Here is a 23,778-nt window from a genome sequence, read left to right as displayed (position 1 = left end):
GTGGCTTGATATTGAGTAAGAACATGTTTTTATGAACCACACAGCTTCCGGTCTTCCTCGACCCGACTGGAGAAAAAGACGTGCTGCAGGTAGTAGAAATACATTGCTTTTTAAATCGTGCTGTGCAACACGAAAAAAAGGGGCAAATCGTGTTGGTGAACACGAATCAATAGATTAAAAATCGTGTTGGTGAACACGAAATGCCGTGAGACTAGGTTGGAAGACAGTGACATACTCCAGGAGTTCACTGGCCTGGCCATGGGAATTAAAGCACGCTCTAAGGCACAACTTGACATTTTTACATCATAGTTTGAGTGTGTGGGTAACAAAATATATTAAAAATATTAATAGGTAAGTGTTTGAGGTGTTAATAGTTTTTTTTAACCATGAGCCAGGCTAGCGTCCCCCCACTGCTTTTTATGCTAAGCTAGGCTAATCACGTTCTGGCTGTTGCTTCATATTGGTATGAGAGTGGCATTGATCCCCTCATCTAATTATTTTTAGCAAGTAGGCATATTATTCAATGTAGAACTATTTCTGCATTATGCACAACCCAGTAATTTTTTATTCCATAAAAAAGGCAATGTGTAAATCAGAATACTTTTATTAGTTCCACAGAGGGGACATTTGCATCGTTACAGCAGGAAAGAGCCACAGACAGCTTAATGTTACTATGTTAAAAAAAGTAGTTATGATATAATAAAAAATATAATAAAAAAAATAAAAGTGAAACAAATCTGCAATCTGTAATGTCTGCAAAGAATATGCAGCGCCCTTCAACTATTCAAGAACCTTATGCTCAATTTACCTCATTCACACCAACGCAACTCCGGTTCAAGCTCCGTGCTAGAGCTTTTCAGGTTCAGAACCGGTTCTTCGGTTTAGCGGAGGCTCTTTTCACACCGCCCAGAGTCCGACTGGTGCTGCGTCATTGCGTCATCGTTTGCGTCATGACGTAACCGTTTGCGTGCCTGCTTCATAAAGCCAAACCGCGCGGAAACCCCTCACAGCTGACACCGACAACAACAACAACAATGGCCGATTGTGCTCCAGCTTCCTCTGTACCTCTTCGGAAGACCAGATTCCCAGTAGGTAGCTGGTCTCTTCAGTGGACCACTGCTGCTTGTTAAGTTTCTCCATCGTTGTGTACAAGCTGGATAAAACGCGGGCTTCTTGTTGTTGTTCAGGAGTTGATCCCGCCCCTGCCCCTGCCCCCGCCTCGACGTAAGCGTGACGTAAGTGGTGCTTTTGCTCTGGCCGGACAATTTTTTGGTGCTTGAAACAAACCGGATTCCGGAGATAAGAGGCTGCTCCGCTGCGGTGTGAAGAGGAAAACCCGGTGCTTTTCAAGCTCCAGCTCCGAACCGGCCCCGAAACACCGTTGGTGTGAATGAGGTAGTGAGCTCTTTTTGGCTTTTCGTTCACCTCTCTCTGGCTTGCCCAGGCTCATGCATTCCCCACGCATCAATAATACACACATACACACACCCAGACATGAACAGCTGGCACGGGGTTGATACAGGGTCCTTTGGCTTATTGGCTCAACATGCTGCAGCATTGTCATGTTGCCTTTTCTCTCTCCCTCTGGGACTGAATGTCTTTAGAGGTTCGTCCTCAGTACCTGCTACGCTGATAAAAGACAGGAGAGAAAGACTTTGAGAGAAAAAAGCCTGTGCTTCTGTAGCTCAGACAATGGAGCAAAGGCCAAGTCTAGCAGTGAAGGGGAAAAGGTGAGGGCTCACAGATTGACGTCCAGGCTCTACTGCAGTAATACAAAACCCCTAATGCACACGGAACCCCAGACTTGCAGACACAGAAATGCTGACCTGGTTGCTGCCTCACTCTTGTAACCTAACTAATTTGCTCCCCTGCCTCACCTTGCTCTGGCTACACTCCCTCTTTACCCTTTTTTTGGCCCAGCCTCCAGAACACCAACACTCTCTTCAGCCAACACGGCAGCTTTGCAGACACTGGGGGTGATGTGAAGATCAAATAATGAGTCTGGAGAACTTCACGAACTGCAACACTTCACTTTTAAAGGTGCAGAGCGAATAAATCACTGAACACAATGTCATCATCACCATAGAAAAACAGTACCATCAGATTTAGGTGACAAGAGACCTATAGCGTGAGAAATCCTGTGTAAGAATGTGTCCTATTGTAACTTATACAGATAGGCCTTCTAATTGTATCTTCCTCATTTCCCTATGGTTTTCACTTATCAACGTCTAGGTCCTCCCTGGACTACCAGTTAATACTTTGTAAAGATAAGGCAATGCCTATTTGAAGGTCAAACCCAATCAATATTTAAGCAGGGCTGAGACTGATTCCCATCTATAGATAAAAGTCTTTGGTCCAGTTCTATGTACATTTAAAGATTTGACCGTGACAGCAGAAATAGGCTGCTTTGCGATTCAAAGCAGGGGCCTGGGTTGACAACTCAGCATATCACTACACAACTTTTACAGTGAAGGGATCATGAGATTGTGTGTGCTGTGTGGGCACATTGCTACGTGTGTGTGAATACATACTAGTCAAAGCTTGTTTTTGCATCCAAGCTTCTGGGATATTTGAGTCCCAACGTCATCCCCTGACAGTTACACTAACAACTACTGATATCGGGGAACTGCTTTTGGTGGCCGCTGTGTGTTTGGAAGCTGCACATGTCCATAGTTATTATAGAAAAGCCGTCGTGGCTGTCAGGATGGAGCTGATGTAACGTCCTGTTCTGCCACAGCCTGTCCAAAGTGTTTATTTCAAAAGATCTTTGAATGGTGATTTAGACCGCCCCAGGTGCGCTTCAGTGTTTGTTTGTACCTGTATATGAGGAACACTTTTGTTTAGCACAGCACTAATCATGAATCATTTGATATCACCGCTTCAAAGCAATACAGGGATCAAGGGTAATAGATAGATGGGAGGATACACACAATTTCCTTAAATAGCATCACAGCGACTGCTTAAATCACAACCTAATTGCCTCGTGTTGGAAATGATTGCATTAATTCAGCGGTGCAGACTCAGTTTACACAGCAGAGCTGGGAGGTGTCAGGTTTGCCAATAAAACAGGAGTCTAAGTTTCATCCCACTTTATTGGATTGTGCAATAGCCCCTGCCAATCACAGGGGATAATTGTTTGGCTTAATTTACCAACAGAGGCTTCAGAACGGGAGGAGTCAGCAGAAAGACGGCTCACCGTCGCACAGCTGTAGTCTTAGAAGGCATTTAACTTTCCTCAGAATCCACTTTTCAGTGCTAATTTCTGTGAACCATTGTGTACGGCTTCAGTTTCCTTTCAGGTAATGATTCTTACCTGACAGACATTCACCTCTGCTGAGTGGACAGCAAGAATTTTGTGAGGTGCCTGGTCATGATGAAGTGCTGATTTTATAAAGTGTGAATTGATTAGAGCTTTAACCAACAGGGGGTGGCTGTACAAGGGAGTCATCGATAACCCGTCCTGTGCCTGCCATTGATTATTGCTATCTTAGAAAACAGGACAGCACACTAGTCTCTTTCTCGAACTCACACACGCACACACACATCCCTTTGAGCCTAGTTTTATTTGTTTTTCAAAACCAAATAATGCTTGGGAAGGGATTTGTGATACTTCCCTGTTCCCTTCATACCAGTAAAAGGATGGTATCCTTTCATTGACTGTATTGGATTTCCCCTCTGCTCCCTCAGACAACTGGGTAGTTGCCGACTTGACCCTTTGAGTCAGTGACATTGAACTGAGGACACAACAGTATTACCCTCCATGTCTCTCTCTTCGAATTCCGGATGACTGGTTTAAGTAAACTTAATTTTGGCAGCTCGCCGAGTTCTGCTTCTTTCTAAGAATCTGTCCTCCCAGAGGTCCTGTGTGTGTGTGTGTGTGTGTGTGTGTGTGTGTGTGTGTGTGTGTGTGTGGTGTGTGTGTGTGTGTGTGTGTGTGTGGTGTGTGTGTGTGTGTGTGTGTGTGGTGTGTGTGTGTGTGTGTGTGTGTGTGTGTGTGTGTGTGTGTGTGTGTGTTGATGGTCAGCTTATCGCTTTGGTTGGTTATTGGAATTGATACCAGCTGTGCTGCCCTGGGTAGAGACAAGCTGACATTGGGTCACGTCCATCCCTCGAGCAAACATGTCTGCAAATACACACACACACACACACACACACACACACACACACACACACACACACACACACACACACACACACACACACACACACACACACACACACACACACATACACACACACACACACACACACACACACACACACACACACACACACACACACACACACACACACACTCACTCACACCACAAAATAAATGCAGTTTTAGTTATTTCTGGCTTGAAAGGGACGTTTGACCTTGAAAGCTTGATCTAACAACATCTAAATGTTTTGATGGTAAAAATAGATATTGATAAGCTCCTCTCACACATTTGTCAAAAATGAGGCTTGATGCCAGGACCATAAACACTGCTTGTATTGGACTCCAGTTTTTTGAAAATATTGTAATTTTCAATTTCTTCACCCTACTTCTCCTCATGTTTTATCTTTCCATCAATATTTATAAGCTCCTCTGTAACCATAAGGACTGGTGAGAAGGAGGAGGGCTATGCTGAGGGACATTTAAGATGTACCTGCATGTAAGCTTTGTAACCGTCCACATGCGATACATCTGCATGTGTGTTTGCAGGGGGATTGTTTGACATTGAAAACATCCTGCTATTTAACCAGGCAGAGACAATGAAGTGTTTCCTCAAGGGCATTGACTCATTAACTTGCAATCCCTCTGGGACGTGTGTGTTTATGTCTGTATGTGTTTGTATCGTGCACATTGTGTAAGCTTTGTGTGAGGCTTCTATGCTCCCTCTGTTTTGTGTTTGAATTCTTGTGACAAACATCTTGCGTGAGCATCTTCTGCTTGTTTCTTTTAATCACAAGCCTCAAGCACAAGTGTGCGTGAGTTATATGTGTGATGATACAGTACTATATGTCCTCTCACTTGTCAGCCAGTGCTATGCTGCGTTAACTCGCTGTATAAGGACACAGTGGTTGGATGCTGCGGGGAGCTACACGGCCATAAGCTTTAAACTCAGGTGTGCTATGATTCGCTTGATTAACTGCAGCTGTCAGTTAGGCGGAAGGTCCTTGTCCCTCCAGTCCTTCTGCATGACAGGCAGACACCCTGACTCTCTGCGACCTGCCGTTGTCACCTGTGTCCTTTGTTTTTTTTACTTTCTTCAGACAGCACAGAGACTTGCTGCTGTAGGGTCACAAAGGGCTTAGTGTGATGCCGATGCACAGTGTGGCGCTATGAGAGGCTCTGTCTTGAGTGTGTGAGAGACACGGTCTATCCCTGTTAGGTCATCTGTAAGATTTTAAGTGGCCGAAATCCCCAAGAGGGAAATACTGTGTGTGGTTGCGTATATGTGCATTGTTGTGAGAATTACCAAACCTCATTCATGTTGTGTAGTCGTGTTTAGTGATTTTCAAACAGTTGAGGAAAATCAGTAAATATTCAAATGGGAATATAATGCAATTCTACTGCATCCTTACATAATCAGACAACATACAATCCTATGCCGTAAAATCAGAGTGATGAGATGCGTGTTTGTATATGAAGTATGTAGATGCATATTCACTTTCGATATGCAAACATCTGTGTAATGTATGCAAAGGTGCATGGGTAGGTATGGCGTTTTCACTACACTTTCCAATCTTCTTATCATTAATACACTTCGTGTCTTTAAAACAAAGATGTCAAATTATAAAATATCATTCTACCTTACATAAATTCAGTGTGTATGTAGAGTGTATTTGGTTTAACTGATTGACTGCTTGTAACAGGCTTTTGCCATTGCTTATATATAAATACTAATTTGAGCAAAGCCAGTGTGCATAATGCTGGTGCAGCAGCTGCTTGATACAGTCATAGTCAGTTGTCATAGTTAGTTGTAGCTGGCGCATCAACCCTCACCTCTGATTTGGGATTAGTACCAGATTAGTGCTCTGCTCACATGCATGACAGCTAATAGACTTTCTCAATTGGTTCAGTGTACATATTTCCCAGGGTTTTTGTGTTGAATAATAAAACACAGCTAATGGATGTGTTGAGAGCTTTATAGTATGTTGAATACTTAAAACAAAAGTTAGTTATAATCAAATATAATCAATTATATTCTTGTATAACCCACAATGAAAATACTTCGTATTTTAGGTTTTTCTATATTTGCAGCATAAACAAAACACCAGTGGTTTGTTAAGTTGAGTGTAAGACCTATAAATGATTTATGCCTTACTCTCTGATAAGAGAGTAGGCAGTTTTTTCCCTCTCCTCTCACAAGGGTGCACAGGGAGGGGGGCTCCTGACTTAAGGAGAAACACATGGAGGCCTCAAAAAGGTGGTTATGTCATAGCCATAGAAAATGTCTAGTCATGTTTTAGCTTTTTTTACACAAACATGGGAAGGTGTGTCTTAGGCCATAGCCAATAGAAGATGTTGGTTGGGAATAGAGGAGGTGTTTTTTGGGGTTTCGATCCGGTTTTTTGAGCATAAAGAGACTGGTTTTTTAAGAGAGCGCGCGAGAGAGGGGGGGTTTCCCCTGGTATACTCTCTCCCGGTAGGCTCTGTCCTTCAGAGCTGGGTAAATAGCTCTCGGTAAAAGTTCTCTCAAACTTGGTAAATATCTCTTGAATTTGTTGGTTGAAATGCTGAGTGGATTTCTTTGAATGCTGAGTGAATTTCTTTGAATGCTGAGTGAATTTCTTTGAATGCTGAGTGAATTTATTGGTTGGAATGCTGAGTGGAATGATTTGATGGGAGATGTGTCTGTGAGTATTAGTAACCGCCACCGTGAGGATCTTCCTCCGAATACCTGCGGGAGATAGGTATGTGTTTGTGGATGTTAGTACCCGCCATCTGTGTCGGATAGGAGTGTGTTTGTGATTAGTAACCGCCACCGTGAGGATCTTCCTCCGAATACCTGCGGGAGATAGGTGTGTGTTTTTGAATGTTAGTACCCGCCGTCTGTGTTGGAAAAAAGGTATGAAATCGATGTGAATTGATTGGGTGAAAATGAAAGTTTGAATTCAGATTTTTATTGTCACCGGTCTTTTTATGAGGAAATGCCTCTAAATTCTATCGGGAGATTTTAAAAGGTCACAACTGAATTGAGCAGTTGAAGTTGAACATTTTGGTAATAAATGTAAGACTGTGAATTAAAGTTTCCTATTTGAATCACAGCATCATTTTTTTTTTAGTATGATTATAATGTTGTAAAGAGAGAAGGTAAAAACCCTGTATTAGTTTGGACCTATTTTTCTTCAAATAAACTGATCCTACCTTTTGGACTGGGATAATTTAAAAGACACCTGTGCTCTCCTCTCCTGCTTCAAAGGTAAGACTGCACCCTGCCACACTCACACTTAGGTAGGAACACAACTCATTTACTGATATCAAAATCCTTCGGGATCGCTTAAACAGATTAAAGAGAGTTGTCTGAATTGAAACAGCAGTTAATTGAACCTGGTTCTTTTCGGGGAGTTAATAGAGGTGAGATCTTGCTGACGTTGGTGGATCTGAGCCAAGCAGTAAACTTACATAGACTCAATAACTTCGGTCAGGTCAATTAGTAGGTCAGAGTAATTTACCGGAATAAATTATCAGGACCTCGCCTACTCTAAACAGATGGGCTGCAGGGGCACAGTGTTGTAATTGATCTAATTACAGTTGTTGTTGTTGTTAGGAACAATGTTTTTGAATTTTGTAGAATATAGTTTCACTTGCAAGACGTTTGTAATAAAAAAGCATCCGGAAGCACGACCTGATGTGGTTTACACCGTGGTCACAAGGCCGGTTCATATTTTGGACAAAAACAACCTAGTCTTTTACTATTCTTTGAATGTGTCGGATCATTTCAGTATCTCACTATACAGCCATTTGTGATGGTGTTTTAGTGTAAATTACCCCTCTTCTTTTTCCTCTGATGTTTGTTTGATAGTAACTTACTGTAATAGACATTTTAATCATAATATGTTTACATTGTTGTACTCCTGTTGCTAAAATGTTCAAGCTTCAAGAATAAAAAATGACCTCTGAAATCATCATACCGTAAGACCAAATATTGGTCAAGGAAACACATATAACCACATCATGACTTTTAATTAGATTTGCACCTCTGCTAGACCAACCCCCTTTCTGTCGTATATTCTCTTTACAATTTGGCTATTTACCAAAAATAGAAAGAAAACACTAAAACAGGGCAGCCTCAGTGGAAAACCTTATCAAAGAGCACAAACACAGCAGTCAGACTCAGAATACAACACACACACATACACACAATGCAGCAGGATGAATGGCTAGGCCACAACACAATGGTGCTAAATTAAATCACTGATGTCAGAGTCGCCGAAAGCCCTCCCTTCCAACATCACTCACTCACACACATGCAAGGATTGACTAATAAGAACCTCTTTGTTTGCCTGCGTAATGTATTCTGAAACAGGCAATATCAGTTGGGGTTGAAGGGTGCGTATGGTCAATTTCAGTTCATTATGCAAATCAAAATTGCAACAATTGTTCTTAAGCATCCATGGTACGATTACTGAATTAATAATCAGCTCCCTGGTCCTCTTCATTTCTTTTTGTGCCCTTTTATTCAATAGCATGTTCATTTTCTTGATGCAAGTAACATCAGCTGTGTGTCAACAAAGGACTGCTTAGGTGGAAACACATATGAGCAAGCTCGAATAATCACCAATGATTATTACAAATTGCACTTACATGTTGGACATAGAAATGCCCTTTTTTGGACTTTCCCCAGGTTGGGACGGGGTTGGCATCAGGTGTTGTTAGCAAGGGCGCTAACACAGCCATTACTTCCGCCGCTGCACCCCCTGCCCCTGCTGCCAGCAGAAACCTGTCGAAGACGAGCATGTTAGCAAACAGCCCAAACAGGTGGCAACGTCAGTGCCACTCAAGCGTGAGCGGCCTCAGCTGAGCTTGTCAAGGTTGGTACTTTCATCTGTGACCTTACAAACATACACCGCTGCCCTGAGGATCTGAAATCTACTCACTTAAGCTCACTTGGGATTGTTTTGCCCTTTGGGGGCTTTACTGTGAATTTATGACCTGAGTTCAGTGCTGTGGCTGGCAGGGTAACAATGAATGTTAGGGTCTGCAGTAAGACAGGAAGTACAGAAATGATAGGAGAGTGTATGCATTATTGACACACTGTAAACATAAAGCTATTAATCCTCAGACGTCCACCCCACTAGACTTTGCCAAACTGCGGTGGTCTGGAGCTCAGCTCAGCAAGAGGCTATGTGAACCTTAGACAAGGTGCCAGTGCTTGACAGACAACGACGACTGCCAACTACACCATATGGCAGTAGTGTCAGCAAGTTAGCATATCATTTGAATTGTGGGTGGATACTGGAGCCCACAGAAGCAATCAATACAGATATAATTATAACTGTTAGAAGTTTGTATGTTGCAGTCCTTAAGGACTGCAACATACAAACTTCTAACAGTTTTGCATTTGTACCCAGGGCTTTATTGCTGCAAAAAAACAGTGCCCTAAAACTGCACCACCATGCCATTTTTTCAAAATGTCCACTTAATGCCAAGTAATATAAAAGTGATTTTAGAGAAGAGACATGACTCAGCACATCTGCAAGATAGATTACTCCTTATTTTATTCTGTTTTGATTCAAGTGTTTTAGAGAATTAACTTGACGTATCTAAAATGGACGAATGCAAAACACGTCATATATGGAGCCTACAGTATAAATGTATATTCCTGTACCCACTCTTACAGCCAGTTAAAAGGACAAACCAAGTCAGTGACTGTTGACCAGAACCATCTGTTTTGACCGTTATGTAGTAGGCCTACAGCTCATTGTTAGGTGGCAGGGTTTTGATGCAAAAGATTATTGTCGTTTCCTTGGATGTGTGATGTGTTCAGGTCCTGTCAGGGGAAACACGGGAGGCCTTTCCCAAATGCATCCTGCCTGAGTAGCTCTTCACTGAAGTGTTTCTCCCGCATGAAGTCACACTTGCAGTTGCAGCTGCAGAGGGTTCTTCTCCATATTAAGAGGAAGGCATGAATAACAGGTAAGCTGTGGGACTCCTCATGGAAGGAAACAGACATCACCATGGATACTGATAGATGCATTGCTTGCTCAGCTGTTGGTTTGTTTTATGCACTGTTTCCTGCTTAAGTCCCTAAACAATAAAACCAGCTCAGAGTGCTATACCCTACATCAGATTTTGACACAAGTAAAAGTCGAGTCAAATGTAAAATGAATTCAGGGACAACATGGTGCTTATATTTCCCTTTTTTTTGTATCTCATCACATTTTTTTCTCTGAGCCCATTATGACAAATATAGTGCATGGAAATGCAGCAGATGTATGCATGCTTCTCCAAAGGCCCAGTATGGAACAAAAAGCTTTTATTATCCACTTCCTCTATTCACTATGGTTTGTGATGGCCTTTTAATATGTCGAACATTCCACTCAAACACATAAACAGAGGCAGACTGGTGACCGTGTGGAAAGAATGGGACTGAGTACCCGTCTGTCTGCTCGTCTGTCTCCACAGACACTCACAGCGCCGCAGCATCCCAACATCACCAGGTGCAGTGGAGCAAAGCCTACTATAGTGTGCGTGCGAGAGAGAGGGGAGGGGGCGTTATCGCTGGGCGCAGATGAAAGGAGGAGAGAGAGAGAAGGAGAAAGAGGGAGGGGGCTGGCAAGGTGGCGGGATTTGTGTTGAAGCTTGTGCTCTGTCAGACATGCGCAAGAGCGTTAGCAGCAGCAGCAGCACCAACACCACCGCTGCGCTGCGTTTCCGCCTTGGCTGAGCGGCGCACACAGCCGAGAGGGGAGGGGAGGGAAGCCGAGAAGAAGAGCCACCGAGACGCAGTGGGGCACAGCACGGACTGCGAGCAAATCACACCGACGCACCGACATCCCAGCAGCCGAATTTGAACGTCAAGAAGCGACCTGTGCGCTGCGCGCCGAAGCCTTCCAGCATGGAGACTGCGTTAAAAAAGAGCACTAAAATGTGAGATTTACAGAGGAAATCAGAAGAGAGAGAGAGAGAGAGCGAGCGAGCCAGTGTGTGTGCGAGAGAGAGATAGAGAGAGAGCGAGAGCGAGAGCGAGAGAGAGAGAGAGAGAGAGAGAGAGAGAGATAGAGAGAGAGAGAGAGCGAAAGTGGCTATCCCCTTTATCTTTTGCGGGTGATCTCAATTCTGTGCGCTGCAGTCTGAAAATGAAGAAGTTCAACATCAGGAAGGTGCTGGACGGCTTGAAAGAGGTTTCCTCATCCACCCCGTCTGTCCAAGTGGGGCCACAGGAGAACCATCTGATCCAGGAGACCCTCCAGTCCGACCACTTCCAGCTCTGCAAGGTGGGCGAGCCTGATGGTTTTATTATAATGATGGTTTCATACCAGTTAGCCCGTTTGGCATGCATATTCTGAGAAAAATAATATTCAGTTTGTAGCCTGCTGCGCGTATCCCATCATAGGATACAGCAGGTGCAAGTGAGATCCACACAATTAATTAATCAATCAGCTTCGATTATTGCTCTTTAGTCTAAACTACAAAGAGCATCTACTGATTTCATGTTAACTAGCATTTTGGCATTAATCCCGTTTAGAAATAGAATCATTCAATCGCTATGTGCTTGTCCAAGCCATGGTACGTAGCCTGCAATGTACCAACAATGCGCATACTGTATGGCGAATGCGCTCTGACGATAGGACAATAAACCTAAGTTCCTGAATGGATTCATATAGTGGTCCTGTAATGCACGCGGATGATTCTCAAGTATATATTCTCATTATGTAAATACAGCCCATCATTCTGTGAAAATACCATCGTGTGCTGTATGTGTGCTTGGCATGAACTGTCATATCGAGGGGTTGGGCCAAACTGATTCCCTCTTGCATAATCTGCTGGGTTTGGATTAGCAAAACGGTGGTTTTCTGGTTAATGTGTATGCATGTTACTGTGTGTCATCCCCTCGTTTTCTTTTATTCGCAGTTACCCCCACCTCTCTCCTCTCACACCCCTCTCTCCCATGCACCCCCCCCCCCCCCCATACACACACTCACTTCTATACCCCCAGCTCATTGATCCATTGGGCACTGATGGCGCCTGATGTTAGTGGGGGCCTGTGTTTGAAGAATACCATTTACACACATGCTATATTTCCCCATGTGTTATTGATTTTCCCCACATGCACAATCATACCTGGCCTGTGTGTGGATACGTTTTTATAGTTTTTTTGTTATATTAGGGAATTGTAGGTCTCAATGGCTTTCTTATGCTGTTGTTTTTCTTATGGGAGATGACATTTAAAACACCTGTTCTGTAAACTACCATAGTCCATTGGCCTTGATAGGCTTTATCCTATTTTACATGGCAGAGTCTTTGTGTACATCCAGAACTCAGCGTCATGGAAGAATAATGTGATCTTTGACCTTGTATTTTTTAAAGACACAACCATCCAAACACCAAGATAAGCTCAGTCAAGGGAGGTTAAACTTTTTACAACTGCAATCATCTCAACATTTGTGAAAAGTATAACATTAGAGTGCCCACAGTAATAACTAGGACACATAATCTAGAGTCAAGTCAACACACCCTAGGGTTTAGGGGATATTGTGTTTGGAAAAGACTAGCTCAGAGATTGGAGGTTTGATAGACACTGATCCACAGCTTGGCTTCTGATGGAAGTCTCTTTTAAACAACACTCCATCATCCCTCCTGCACCTTGGATGTCTGTCTGGACAGAAACCCTCTGTAATGTTTCTCTGCGGAGTAGGCAGGTGTCTCTGCTGCACGAGTGCTTCTTATGTAACATCCTTTAGCCTTCTGCCGCTAAGCAAACAAATCCAACAGCCCACCACCAGCTGACTGATGCCATAAAGCTTCAGTCACACACACAAACATATACAAGGTGGACAAAAAAACAGAAACACCGTATGATACGATTCACTTCAATGAAAGGCCCTGCAAAATATCAAAACCAAGCGCTCCTTATTGGCATGTTTCCTGTCTTTATTTCCAGACTTCAGTGTCATCACGACTTCATCCGGGAGGCAGTGAGAGAAGCAAAACTAGATAAAAAGGGTGAAATAGAAGAGAAGAAATCTCAAAATAGGCCCATGATTATAAAAGGATCCTAAATAGCGAAGCGAAACACCAGCTATCATGAAAAACAGAGGAACAGTGCATAGAAAGAGCATTTGTTCCTATTTAATTGTATGCCTTCCCATTCCAATTTCAAGCTTTATATTTCTGCTTCATAGCACTTATTACATCCATCTGGGACATTTGTTTACCAAAATCATTTGCGTGATATCCTTTGACAAAACAACACCCCTACTGTGAATTGCAAATTGATAACACGTTCTCTTTTTTCATCTTTTTGCACTTCTCTCAGACTGTCCGTCATGGCTTCCCCTACCAGCCGTCGTCCATGGCTTTCGACCCCGTGCAGAAGATACTGGCCATCGGCACCCAGAGTGGGGCTCTCAGATTGTATCCTTTCACTTATCATTGTCAATGGTATAACCTACGGTGGCCTGTGGCAGTCCCGTTTGGTTCCCTGCATCCATGGAAGGCAGCCGGTAAGTGAACTGATGTTTGATCTGTCAGATGCTGATGTATATTGGTTTGGTAAGATAATGCTTAAACCACCAAGTAGTAGCTTGAATCAGTATCCCTTGAATCCCATATTTTAGCTTCTTTTACTGAAGAAATGTCTTTGAGTAATCCACATTTAAACACATAGTCAAGTATGTGCTGCAATTAATCTGAAGAAGCAAGGGCTTGAGGTAGTTTGCGTCATCTTCCTTGCAATATGAGGACATTTACACAAACAGGGACAACAGCTTGTGGTGAAAAGGCACCCCGGAGAGACGTATAGCTTCAGAGAGCGCCTGCAAGCTTGCATGTGTCAGGCTGCTTTTACAGGTCCTCCATGTGTTCTCATGCCTGTCCGACAGCCTTTGCCAGCTCATTACGGTGTGATGAAGAGCTGTCCACCTGGCTGTCCCTTGTTCCCACCTGCTGGCAGCTATTGCTGTGACTCAGTACCTGCACTGGAGATGTGAGGATAAAAACAGAGAAACTCACAGGTAGAGGAGAGTGAGAATTGAGTCCACAGAGCCACCAGTGTTCAGTCCATGCACCTCTTTTAGTATGTTTTCTGAGTGAGGGAGACTGAAGGGATAACGATGGATCACTTTGTGGAGATGATGTTCCTAAAGATTTGCTGCCACTCTGCTTTGGATAAACACATTCTGTTAGTGGTACATATGTATTAGAAGATTGGAGATGAAATCCCTCCTCTGGTAGAAGTATTATCTTAGGGCTGATAGAGGAATTGGTGAAAAAGCTTAATAGGGCTTACAGTATGTCTTGCTGGCTGGTACATTACTCCTCTGAGCTCCAGCCTGGGTAAACTCTGTATAAGAAGGAAGCTTTACTTGTGATGTAGAAGAAGCCTCTGACCAATTAGCTTGGACATCAGAACACTATCCGGAGTTTGGCTGAAATGATCTTGTCAGATTGTTCCTTCTGGCTGAAAAGGGTCACTTTGAAATTGAATAAACAGATGAATCTCTTGTGTTTGAGTGATGTGGATCAGATAGTCTTATCGGAGTCACATGAAGGTGAATTGGGAGTCATCCATCTATTCTTCTGTTCTCTTCCTTCCTCTCGTTTGCTGTTTAGTCAGCCCTGCCTCTTTATCTGATGACGATGATACCAGCATGGCATACTGTAGATGAAGGGGGCGTAGTTGAGATTTCACAACACATTTTTCTTACATTGCTATGCTGCTGCATGTGGGTTTTTCTGATGTATTTTAGTATAACAGGTTGCATGTTTTGTGAGAGACATCCTTGGACTCCTGCGCTGATACACATCTATGTCCTGGAGGTCATTATTTTGGCAACTCGCGGCTATCAGTGTCCGTGCGTGTTTGTGTGTATGTGTGTTTGAGTGCCTGGCTGGCCTGCCAGGACATTTGGCTGCACCCCTCTCCCATGGAGGATTACAGGAAGTGGCAGATCAAGGGCCTCAGCCTGGCAGCGTGGCAGAGGACTGAGAATTACAGCAGGAACAGGAGGTGTGTGTGTGGATGTGTGCCTGCATGGAAGTGAATGTGTGCATACATGTCTGAATCCTCCGAGGGGACGGCTGATCCCTCTAGCTATAAAGCCAATCACTTCTGTGATCCCCCAAAACTGTGCGGTGTTTGATGCTGGCCGCTGCTGCTGCTTCCACTGTCCAGCTGGGAGGATGACAATGTCCCTTTGGCATTTTCTGGTGGAGGGGAAGAGGGTAGTAGAGGAAGATGCTGGTGGTTGAGAAAGAGGATAGAGGAGGGGGAATAGATTGGAAAGAGTGAGAGAGGCAGGCTATCCCCCTGTTTCAAGATCTAATGCCCGAGAATAGAATCCTTATTGATCTGTGTGTGGTAATGCACTGAGACAGATATGCCCAAGTGCACAGTGCTGTCAATTGTTTTATGTACAATTTCTTAGCAGAGAAAATAAGTTGTGAGCATTTGGAAAACAGGTTTCGCTGTGCAAGCAGTGCAGGGATATTAGCTATTCATCGGATTAGCAGTGTCGTTTCAAAAATAAGCAGAATCGCTGTGTTCGAAAATGCTGAATTCTAAAAGCCTCTTTTGGTTTAGAGTGTTTAGACAAGGTGTTTTTGAGGAGCAGAACTGCAAAAAAGGGAACCTTCTTTATTTCTTGACTATACTGAACTACATTTGTTGCACTGATGCCACATATCACTGTATCTAATATGGCTCAATCCAACACATTTGGCCAGCACTTAAATAGCATTTCTGTTAAACAACACCAGTAGAGGGTTGTTGACACACAGCATTGACATCATAAATCCAGTGACAGCTCACAAAAAAGGTGGGGCTAATTGAACATAATGACCCACATCCGCTTATCAACAAAGTGAGGATATAATGAACTCTCATCAGAGCTATAGATAATGTTGTTAATATTGATCAGCCTCTGGACAGATTAGGCAGTATGTTTGGGTTAATGTCATCTTTATGAGGGGAAATGATTGTATAATTGTAAAATTAAAGAAAAGTCTGCCACAATAAAATAAAAATAAAATAGGGGGAATTATAAACAGAGTTATTAACCCACTGGGTTGAACTTATCTTATGGCAATGTTTTTAGAATTTTCCAACAATACCCAGATATTTCCAATTTATCTTTTTCAGTCTTTGGACAGAATACATCAAGGACATAAACAAGACCTTTTTTTCAATAGAAAAAACTCACCACTCTCGATAATTGAAAGTTATACTCTGCTGATCCAGTTTGTTTGTTAAAGGCAAGCCTAATGTGGGTGGAAATTGCAAACTTTTCCAGAGCACTGTGAAATGAGAGATTCTGACAGAAAACAAGGGGCAGGGGCCTTATTGGATGTTTTGTCAACTTACCGCCATCAACCGAGAGACATTTGTATCTGTACAGATTTGTGTTTGTGTGTGTTGCTGGGTGGTCTGCAGCTGTGTCTGTAACAATGTGGCGGCTCATCTCTGCGGAGAGGCGGCTCTTTACTGGTGGTGGCCAGGCGAGATGGCAGCACTATAACTCAGAGACTCCCTGTGAGCCGACAATTGATCAAATTGTCACTCCATGCTCTGGCAGATTATCTCATCGGCAGGCGCAGGACATCATAGGACTCACAAATACAAATGGGGGCACAAACACACAGTCACACACTTATCAGACATTTGGAGGTGGCAGAGGTAACACACACATTTCTGCTCTCAAAAACATGCACATACACAGCATGTGATGTGAGATGATTTATACCAATGTTAGTGGATGTGCACAAGCAAATACTGACGTACACAGGGGGCAAACGTTTGCACATGCAGGCGGACAGTGGTTCACATATGTTTGCAGAGAAAACGTTGTTCCTACGCATTCAAAAACACACACACACACACACACACACACACACACACACACACACACACACACACACACACACACACACACACACACACTATGACATATCTCCATCATTAATCTTCCTTCTGATTCACTCAGAAAGTCTGCTGCCCTCCCAGCTTTGTCTCTAGTCAGAGGAGAAGCTCACTGAGAATCAGTTCTCTGACTGGTCTTCTGAATGGGAATCATTTTAAAGTGTTGAAATAGAAATTGTAACTCAGCACTAGATGTTAGAAATTCATCGGTACAGTATGTACAAATGAAAGTGCAAGATTGTATCTTACAATCTCTGCACAGAGCTTCACAGTGTGTGTGTGCATGCATATTTCCCTTTGTTAACAAACTTTGATGGGAATTTCAATGTATGTTAGAAATCCCTTAAGGATTACAATGTGATATAAGCTCTTGTTTCACACGATAGTTCACATATGCCTCTTACAGAACACTGACTGCATTTCATGTATATCTGTGTGATTATGGTAATGGTTTTCGATTGTAATCAGCGATTACAAAGAGGCTTTTTATCTGCATGTATTCTGCATCTACAGAGACAGATGGATAGCAAATGGTAAAAAAGCGTTTGTTCTCTTTCCAGATTATTGCTTAAAGTGTGTGGGAGCTTCTTTTCAGGTCACAGATCATTTGTGTATTCATTTATTCTTCTATCTGTTTTGTTGCATCTTTATTTTCCTTCTCATTTTTGCTCTGTCCTCATTGGGGTTGACAGTTTCGAGCTAACCCTTCTAGATGGCTCTCCATAGTGCAGACTAGGCCTGAGGTTGTGTGTTTGTGTCTGTGTTCTGTTATGCAATGTGCTGGAGCTTGACGCGGCAAAGATGAGGCTGACTGAAACGGCAACAGTCTCATCAGAGGAGTTTAACTGCTTCTTCAGCCACTGTGTTACATACCGCATGTTGTATGTGTTACACGTGTGATCAATACGCTTACCATTTACAAGTAGCAATGTTGCATCTCTGCCCGTGGTGATTTCTAGGAACTCATTACTGTCTTCCCTGAGTCAGTGGTTGGCAGTTTAGCTAGCAGCAGCATATGGAGGATGAAGAGTGGGAAAGAAGAGAGGTCTCGAACAAAATCGACTCGGATTAGAATCTTATCCTAGTTGACCTCATTTTAGTTTTCACACAGTTAGGAAAGAAAAAGACGAGATAATGGAAATGAAAGTCATCTAATGGCGTCTGATGAAAAAGTTTAATGGCGCGTGCGTTTGAAGAGCTTCTAGTGGGGTTGGAAGAGTCGACTTGTGTCTGCCAGATGGCATTTAAAAAAATTGTTAAAAGTAGAGTCCGTGGTGAGGTCACCAGGGAGCTGCGAGATGTGGCTTTCATGTCAGTTCAGTGCACATCAACTTTACACCATAACTGGAACACAGTATGTGCATGCGGGCCTGTTCCTTGTATTGAAGTACTCTTAATCAAAGACCCCTTGTGTACCGGGTTTCATCTTTCATGCCCTCCAAAAAGCACTCAGCTACCTCTGTTCTATCGGTTCTTAGAAATGGAAAAACAAATTTTGCTGCATCAGAGCCACAATAAAATAGCTCCTGTCTCTCTCTGTCCAACATCCTGACAGTGTGTCCTGCTTAAGCCCTTTAGCCCTGACAAGCCCAGAATAGGATGCAGGTTTAGGATGATTAAAGTTTTGCTGCCATTTTGCTTCACTTCAATAATTTAGTGTACATTTAACTTCGGCTTTTACTCCTCTTGCTCCTTGTCATTTATCTGTTCCTGCTCCTGTCTTGACAGAAGTTTCAGTCATGCGTGAGAATGTCTGCATGTTCAAGAGAGACGGAAGACTTTGAAGGTTAGTTATGTTAACAGTTAACACTTCACTAATGAAAACATGCACATACCCACAAAACCCATCCATGCGCACATACACGGAGCATTTTCATTCTCCAGTGAGTCATCACAAATCAGGAAGCCATGTGATATTTTTCAATGTTATTAGAGGACAACAAATGTTGATGACCTGGAGAAAGCTTGGGCTGTCGGGGATGAATATTAAAGTCTGGAACATTGTGTGATTTTGTTCCCGTTATGTTTTATTTGTAAATTATGATCATCAGCTCAGAGGGTTCCTCAATAAGTTCATGGTTCTGCATAAAAAAAATAATAGAAAGCAAGCTCTAGAGTAGTGTTTGTGTGTGTGGACATGCGTGTTGCTGCCTGAGAGGTTACCAACCTGCCCCACTAATTATTCCCAACAGACGGCAGGCAACGCTTGAACGGCTCATCGTAAACACACAGTGGGTCATGTGGGATGGAGAGAATACATGCGTTCAGATCTGTACACATGCACTCAGAGGAGGGGGGGGGGGGGCGTAGCTACTGTACTGGCTGATGGTCAGCTGATTGCTTATGGACGAGTCTAGCTACAATGTTTTCACCAGTCTAATTATATAGCGTGCGCTGCTCTGGGATTGCTTGTCATAATGTTTTGAAGCGCTAATTAGATGGCATTATGTGAAAGTAAACACAACATATCTAAGAATCACTTTCAAACTTGACATCAAACCCGATGATGGGTGCTGCAGTTCTGTAGGCATCGTTTGTCTTGCAGATAAAAGTAGTTGAGAACTGTTAGACTTTGAAAGGCAGTGTTCAATTTGGCAGCGCAGATTAGGAAATTAGTCCAATCTGTTTGTGACAGATGATGGTGACACAACCATCTCCAGCTGTGATTGGCAGTCACATTTAAATGAGTTTCCATGAAAATGGCTCCAGCATATATTTATATATTTTTACAGATTTTAACTAATTGGATCTTATTTTCATAGATTCGGCCATCAAACGTATTTGTTATAATAACTCAATGTTATTTGATGCAATCTTAGCACTTAGTGACATTGCTAAAAATAAGTCTGACAGGGTAAGGAACCAGAGCAGTCTGAGAAAGTCAAAAAAGCAGAAGTATGCCAAAAGTTGCTTATTGTTGACGGACAGAATTGTTGACATTATTTTCAGGCAACACATAAATGGCTTGGCTAGCTATGTAAGAAGATTGCATCGACACATTTTGACTGAAAAGCTTGCCTTTGACTTGGCTTTGTGTTTCTTTAACAGTTGTAGGACTGAGCTTAAAGCTATCTGACAATATGGCTTTATTGATGCCATGGTTATAACCTGTGTGATAATATGACTGTTTCTTTCTGATGATGGGGAGGATTCTACAACTAATCCGTGAGTTTATCCTCATGTCATCATTTCTTGTGCAGTGTTCTTGAAATCAAAAGTGTTGCACCCCTCGACCTTGCAGACGGTGACAACCAGGAACACACAGTGCTGTCAGCCGGCTGTGATTTACGAGAGGATTTACTTCACTCAACTGCTTTTTCAGCACAGCTGGGGTCACTTGTGTGCACCATGTACCTGCTGTATTGATTTGCACTCATATTAGTCCTGGTCGATAGGATTCTCTATCGTACCAGCAAAGGCTTTGACCACTGCACAGAGGTCTGTCATCATCAAGACTCACGTTTCCAAAGTAAATGAGCATGTGCACTGTATTGGATTGGTTTGGTGTCAGTGAGCACAGTGTCTGACTCAGGATCTATGGTATGTGCACTGTACATCAGCACATGGTAACACTATACTTCCTATTGATTTCAAATTGTGGTTCATTTGTAAGTCTGAGGCTCATGATACACTTTGGGGAAATCTCCAAGGATTAAAAGCTCTCTAAAATTATATTAACAGCTATTTATTTCCAGCTAAAACAAATGATCCAGGTTGCCCTTTGTCTATAAATAAGACGGTGTAGTTGTTGTCTTGCCCTGAGCAGATTACCGCATGTTCTGATGGCTCTCTCCTGTCCAGTTATGTAAATATCGCTTCATCATGCACGCTGTAAATCTTAGCGTCTCAGTGAAATGTCGCTGTCATTGATCAAATCATAAATGACAGCGACAGAGAACTCACCGCATGAGATTAATTTAAATGCGTTTGGGGGTTGAATGAGAGTGGGATGTCTTTGAATCACCTTCAGTATCTGGTCCATAAGTATGCGTTCGTCTCCAGATCCGGGACTGAAGCTTTCTGTGTTTTATGCTGTCTAGAAAATGAATTGATATACAAAGTAAGAAGGTTGATTTATGTATGAAAACTGAATAACTGTGTCCGTTTATTCTCAAGGTGACCTACCTAACTTAAAGGCTTTTTTGCTTGACTGCAGGAAAATACTACATTTGATTAGTTAAAAAAATAAAATCTTTTCAAGTGGTGTTTTTCCGTTGTTGTTAGTTAAACTATTAACATTAGTTGATGGCTGACACTTGGGGTTTTTGCTTGAGGTGTGGAAGTGTGACGGGGTCGGGTCTATCCGTTTGGCAGAGTCTCTAAGGAGCTTGTACAGGGACTGTCTTTTCGAATGCAGTGAAGCACAAAGATTTTGTCATCTCGCTTTTTCTCACTACCCTTCATGCGACCTCCAAGTCTCTGCAGGGCCAAACGGTGAAACGACTGTGAAGCATTCCTCTCTCCTCTATTCTTTCTCTTACTAATCTACCGTTGTACCCCATGCTGATATAAAAGAAAAATCATTTTTTTAATTCACATTCCCAGGGATATAATTGTTTAGTTGTTTTATGATTGTAGGATTTTTCTAATGGGATTTCCTTATTCTCTGTGCTCCTGGTCCCCCTGCTGATTCTCTGCAGCTCATTACTTTTGTGGAGCTGCTGTAGGTAATCTTCCACTCTATCTCAGGAGGCTCTGCTCCCTCCTCATTTGAATGTTTTATAAGTCTTTCTATCAATTTTTTTTGTAACCTTCCCCTCTCCCAGGTGCCTCATCCTAATGCAAAGGCATATGTTACATTAGGCTATGTGTGTTTTAACATGATCTTTTATACAACACATAAAGCAGGGGTATTAATATGACCCTCATCTTTGTATGATAAAGCATCACAGAGGGTTTCTTTTTTGTTCTAAATGCACAAATGCAGTGAGGAGTGCCAATGTCTAATCAGATCATCTATACATGTAGGGGTACTTATAGTGCAGCTGTTAGGATGTGAATCATGATGCTCTCAGTAGATACGGTGAGCATAATGAATTGAGCAGAGGCTGCATATCCATGAGCATACTGCTTACTGCATGCTGCTTGAAGAGATAACAGCAAACCCACATTGGCTTTTGAAGCTGACTCCTCCCATTGGCTAGCTTTTTGCCATGTCATTTAATCACGTTTTGTTCTCTTACCTCTGTTTGAATACTGCCTTCTCTACAAAGTATATTCTTCTTATTCCTAAGATCCTGTCTGGAGACATTTTAGGGCAATTTTACTTAGTGTTTTAATCTTGAAAGAATATTTCTGTTAGAATAGTAACATTTCTTAGTCAACATATTGTCAAACCACACCTAACCATTCCTGTAAATGCAACAATGAAGAGGTCACTATTGCCAAAATAAATGAAACAAAAAAAAACTTAATTTAGGTCTGTTTCAACCTAAAAAAACTCAATAACAAATAATACCATACTTTAAATAATATTCAAACTGGTGTAAAACAGAGACTGTTCTGGTTTGAAGGCGTACAGATGACAAACCATGAGCACCTAATGGCCATGGGCTGTGTAAATGGTTGGTTATGACCTTACTAAAATCTAGGCACTCTGTCTCTGCCTGCTAGCTTCTCTATACACACACACGCACGCACCACGCGTGCACACACACACGCACGCACCACGCGTGCACACACACACACGCACACTTAGATGAATCTGGACACAAAGAGACACACACGGATGAGGAAAGAGAGAGAGGTTCCCAAGATACCAGACCTTGAAGAATTGCCTGTCACCGTGTGTGTGTATGTGTTTGTTTGTGTGTACCAAGGCCCTTACAGACAGAGACAGAGCTGTATGTGATTTCACCTGCATACATACAGTGGTTCTAGATTTATTTGCACTCAGAAAGGTTCCACCAAACCATCTGTTTTGACAGAAAGCACATTTTTCTATTGTTTAATTGTGTAAAAGTGTAAGTCCCAGACGTACTGTAGAATTACACAATTGGAATCTGACTGTTCTATTTCATGCTTTTTACCTTCTTCGCTAAAGGCTAATTTCTACATACTCAACTAAACCAACTCCAGCTGGAGAGTATTAGTGTCTCTATCAGCTGTAGCTAACAAGCTTACATTGCCAGTATGGCCATGTCGGAGAGTGTTGCTTATGGGCATGTTATGGTATACACAGTATAACTACATATTTGACATGCTACTTTTTTAACTGCAATTCATTATCTCATGAAGAGACAAGTACTGCCTCTTTGCAGCACATACTGTGGTCCTTGTTGCACAATACATGTCAGCTACTGTTTACGTGTGTACACCAGTCGGAAAAGGTGCTTTTGATATTTACCTTAAGATAATATTTGGCACAGTCACAGAAATATTTGTCACCCAGGTGGAAAAAGCTCTGAGATAGCATTTTAAAAGTAATCAAACACTGCCCTTCAGCCTGATCCCGCCCAAGTCCAGACCAACCTTTTCTTACAGACCTTTAATACGATGTTATTGAACTGAGTCAAGTCGTCTTTTGTTTAAAATCTGTTACAATACCAAACCAGACGATGGCATTTAGAGTTTTCAACAACATTGCTGAAATGACTAACATATGATTAAATTCTTTATCTATGCTTTGTATAAAAACAGCTCCAAACCCACTTGAGATCAACTACTCTTGAAAGCTAATACAGTATAGTCTAAACTATTATATAAACATTAGATCACATGGCTACTT

At 42.4% G+C, this 23,778-nt stretch overlaps 1 protein-coding gene across 6 annotated transcripts in view; it reads left to right on the top strand.

Moving 5' to 3' along the window:
* Positions 1-8,688: 8,688 nt before the first annotated feature.
* stxbp5a (syntaxin binding protein 5a (tomosyn)) overlaps positions 8,689-23,778 on the top strand; it is a 93,601-nt gene continuing 78,511 nt past the window's right edge. For 5 of the 6 annotated variants that reach the window (XM_034202768.1, XM_034202767.1, XM_034202766.1 and 2 more), the window contains exons 1-2: positions 10,746-11,409; positions 13,452-13,549. In XM_034202768.1, coding sequence (XP_034058659.1) covers positions 11,272-11,409; positions 13,452-13,549 — 236 coding nt within the window. In that variant the 5' untranslated portion in view covers positions 10,746-11,271. Of the gene's footprint in view, positions 9,004-9,959; positions 10,109-10,745; positions 11,410-13,451; positions 13,550-23,778 lie in introns of those variants that run through there. The other variant, XM_034202769.1, reaches the window with a different exon arrangement.

The sequence above is a fragment of the Gymnodraco acuticeps genome, unplaced genomic scaffold (assembly GCF_902827175.1).
Source record: "Gymnodraco acuticeps unplaced genomic scaffold, fGymAcu1.1, whole genome shotgun sequence".
Classification (NCBI taxonomy): Eukaryota; Metazoa; Chordata; class Actinopteri; order Perciformes; family Bathydraconidae; genus Gymnodraco; species Gymnodraco acuticeps.
The sequence above is the reverse complement of the archived record's forward strand: the minus strand, read 5'-3'. Positions and strand labels throughout refer to the sequence as shown.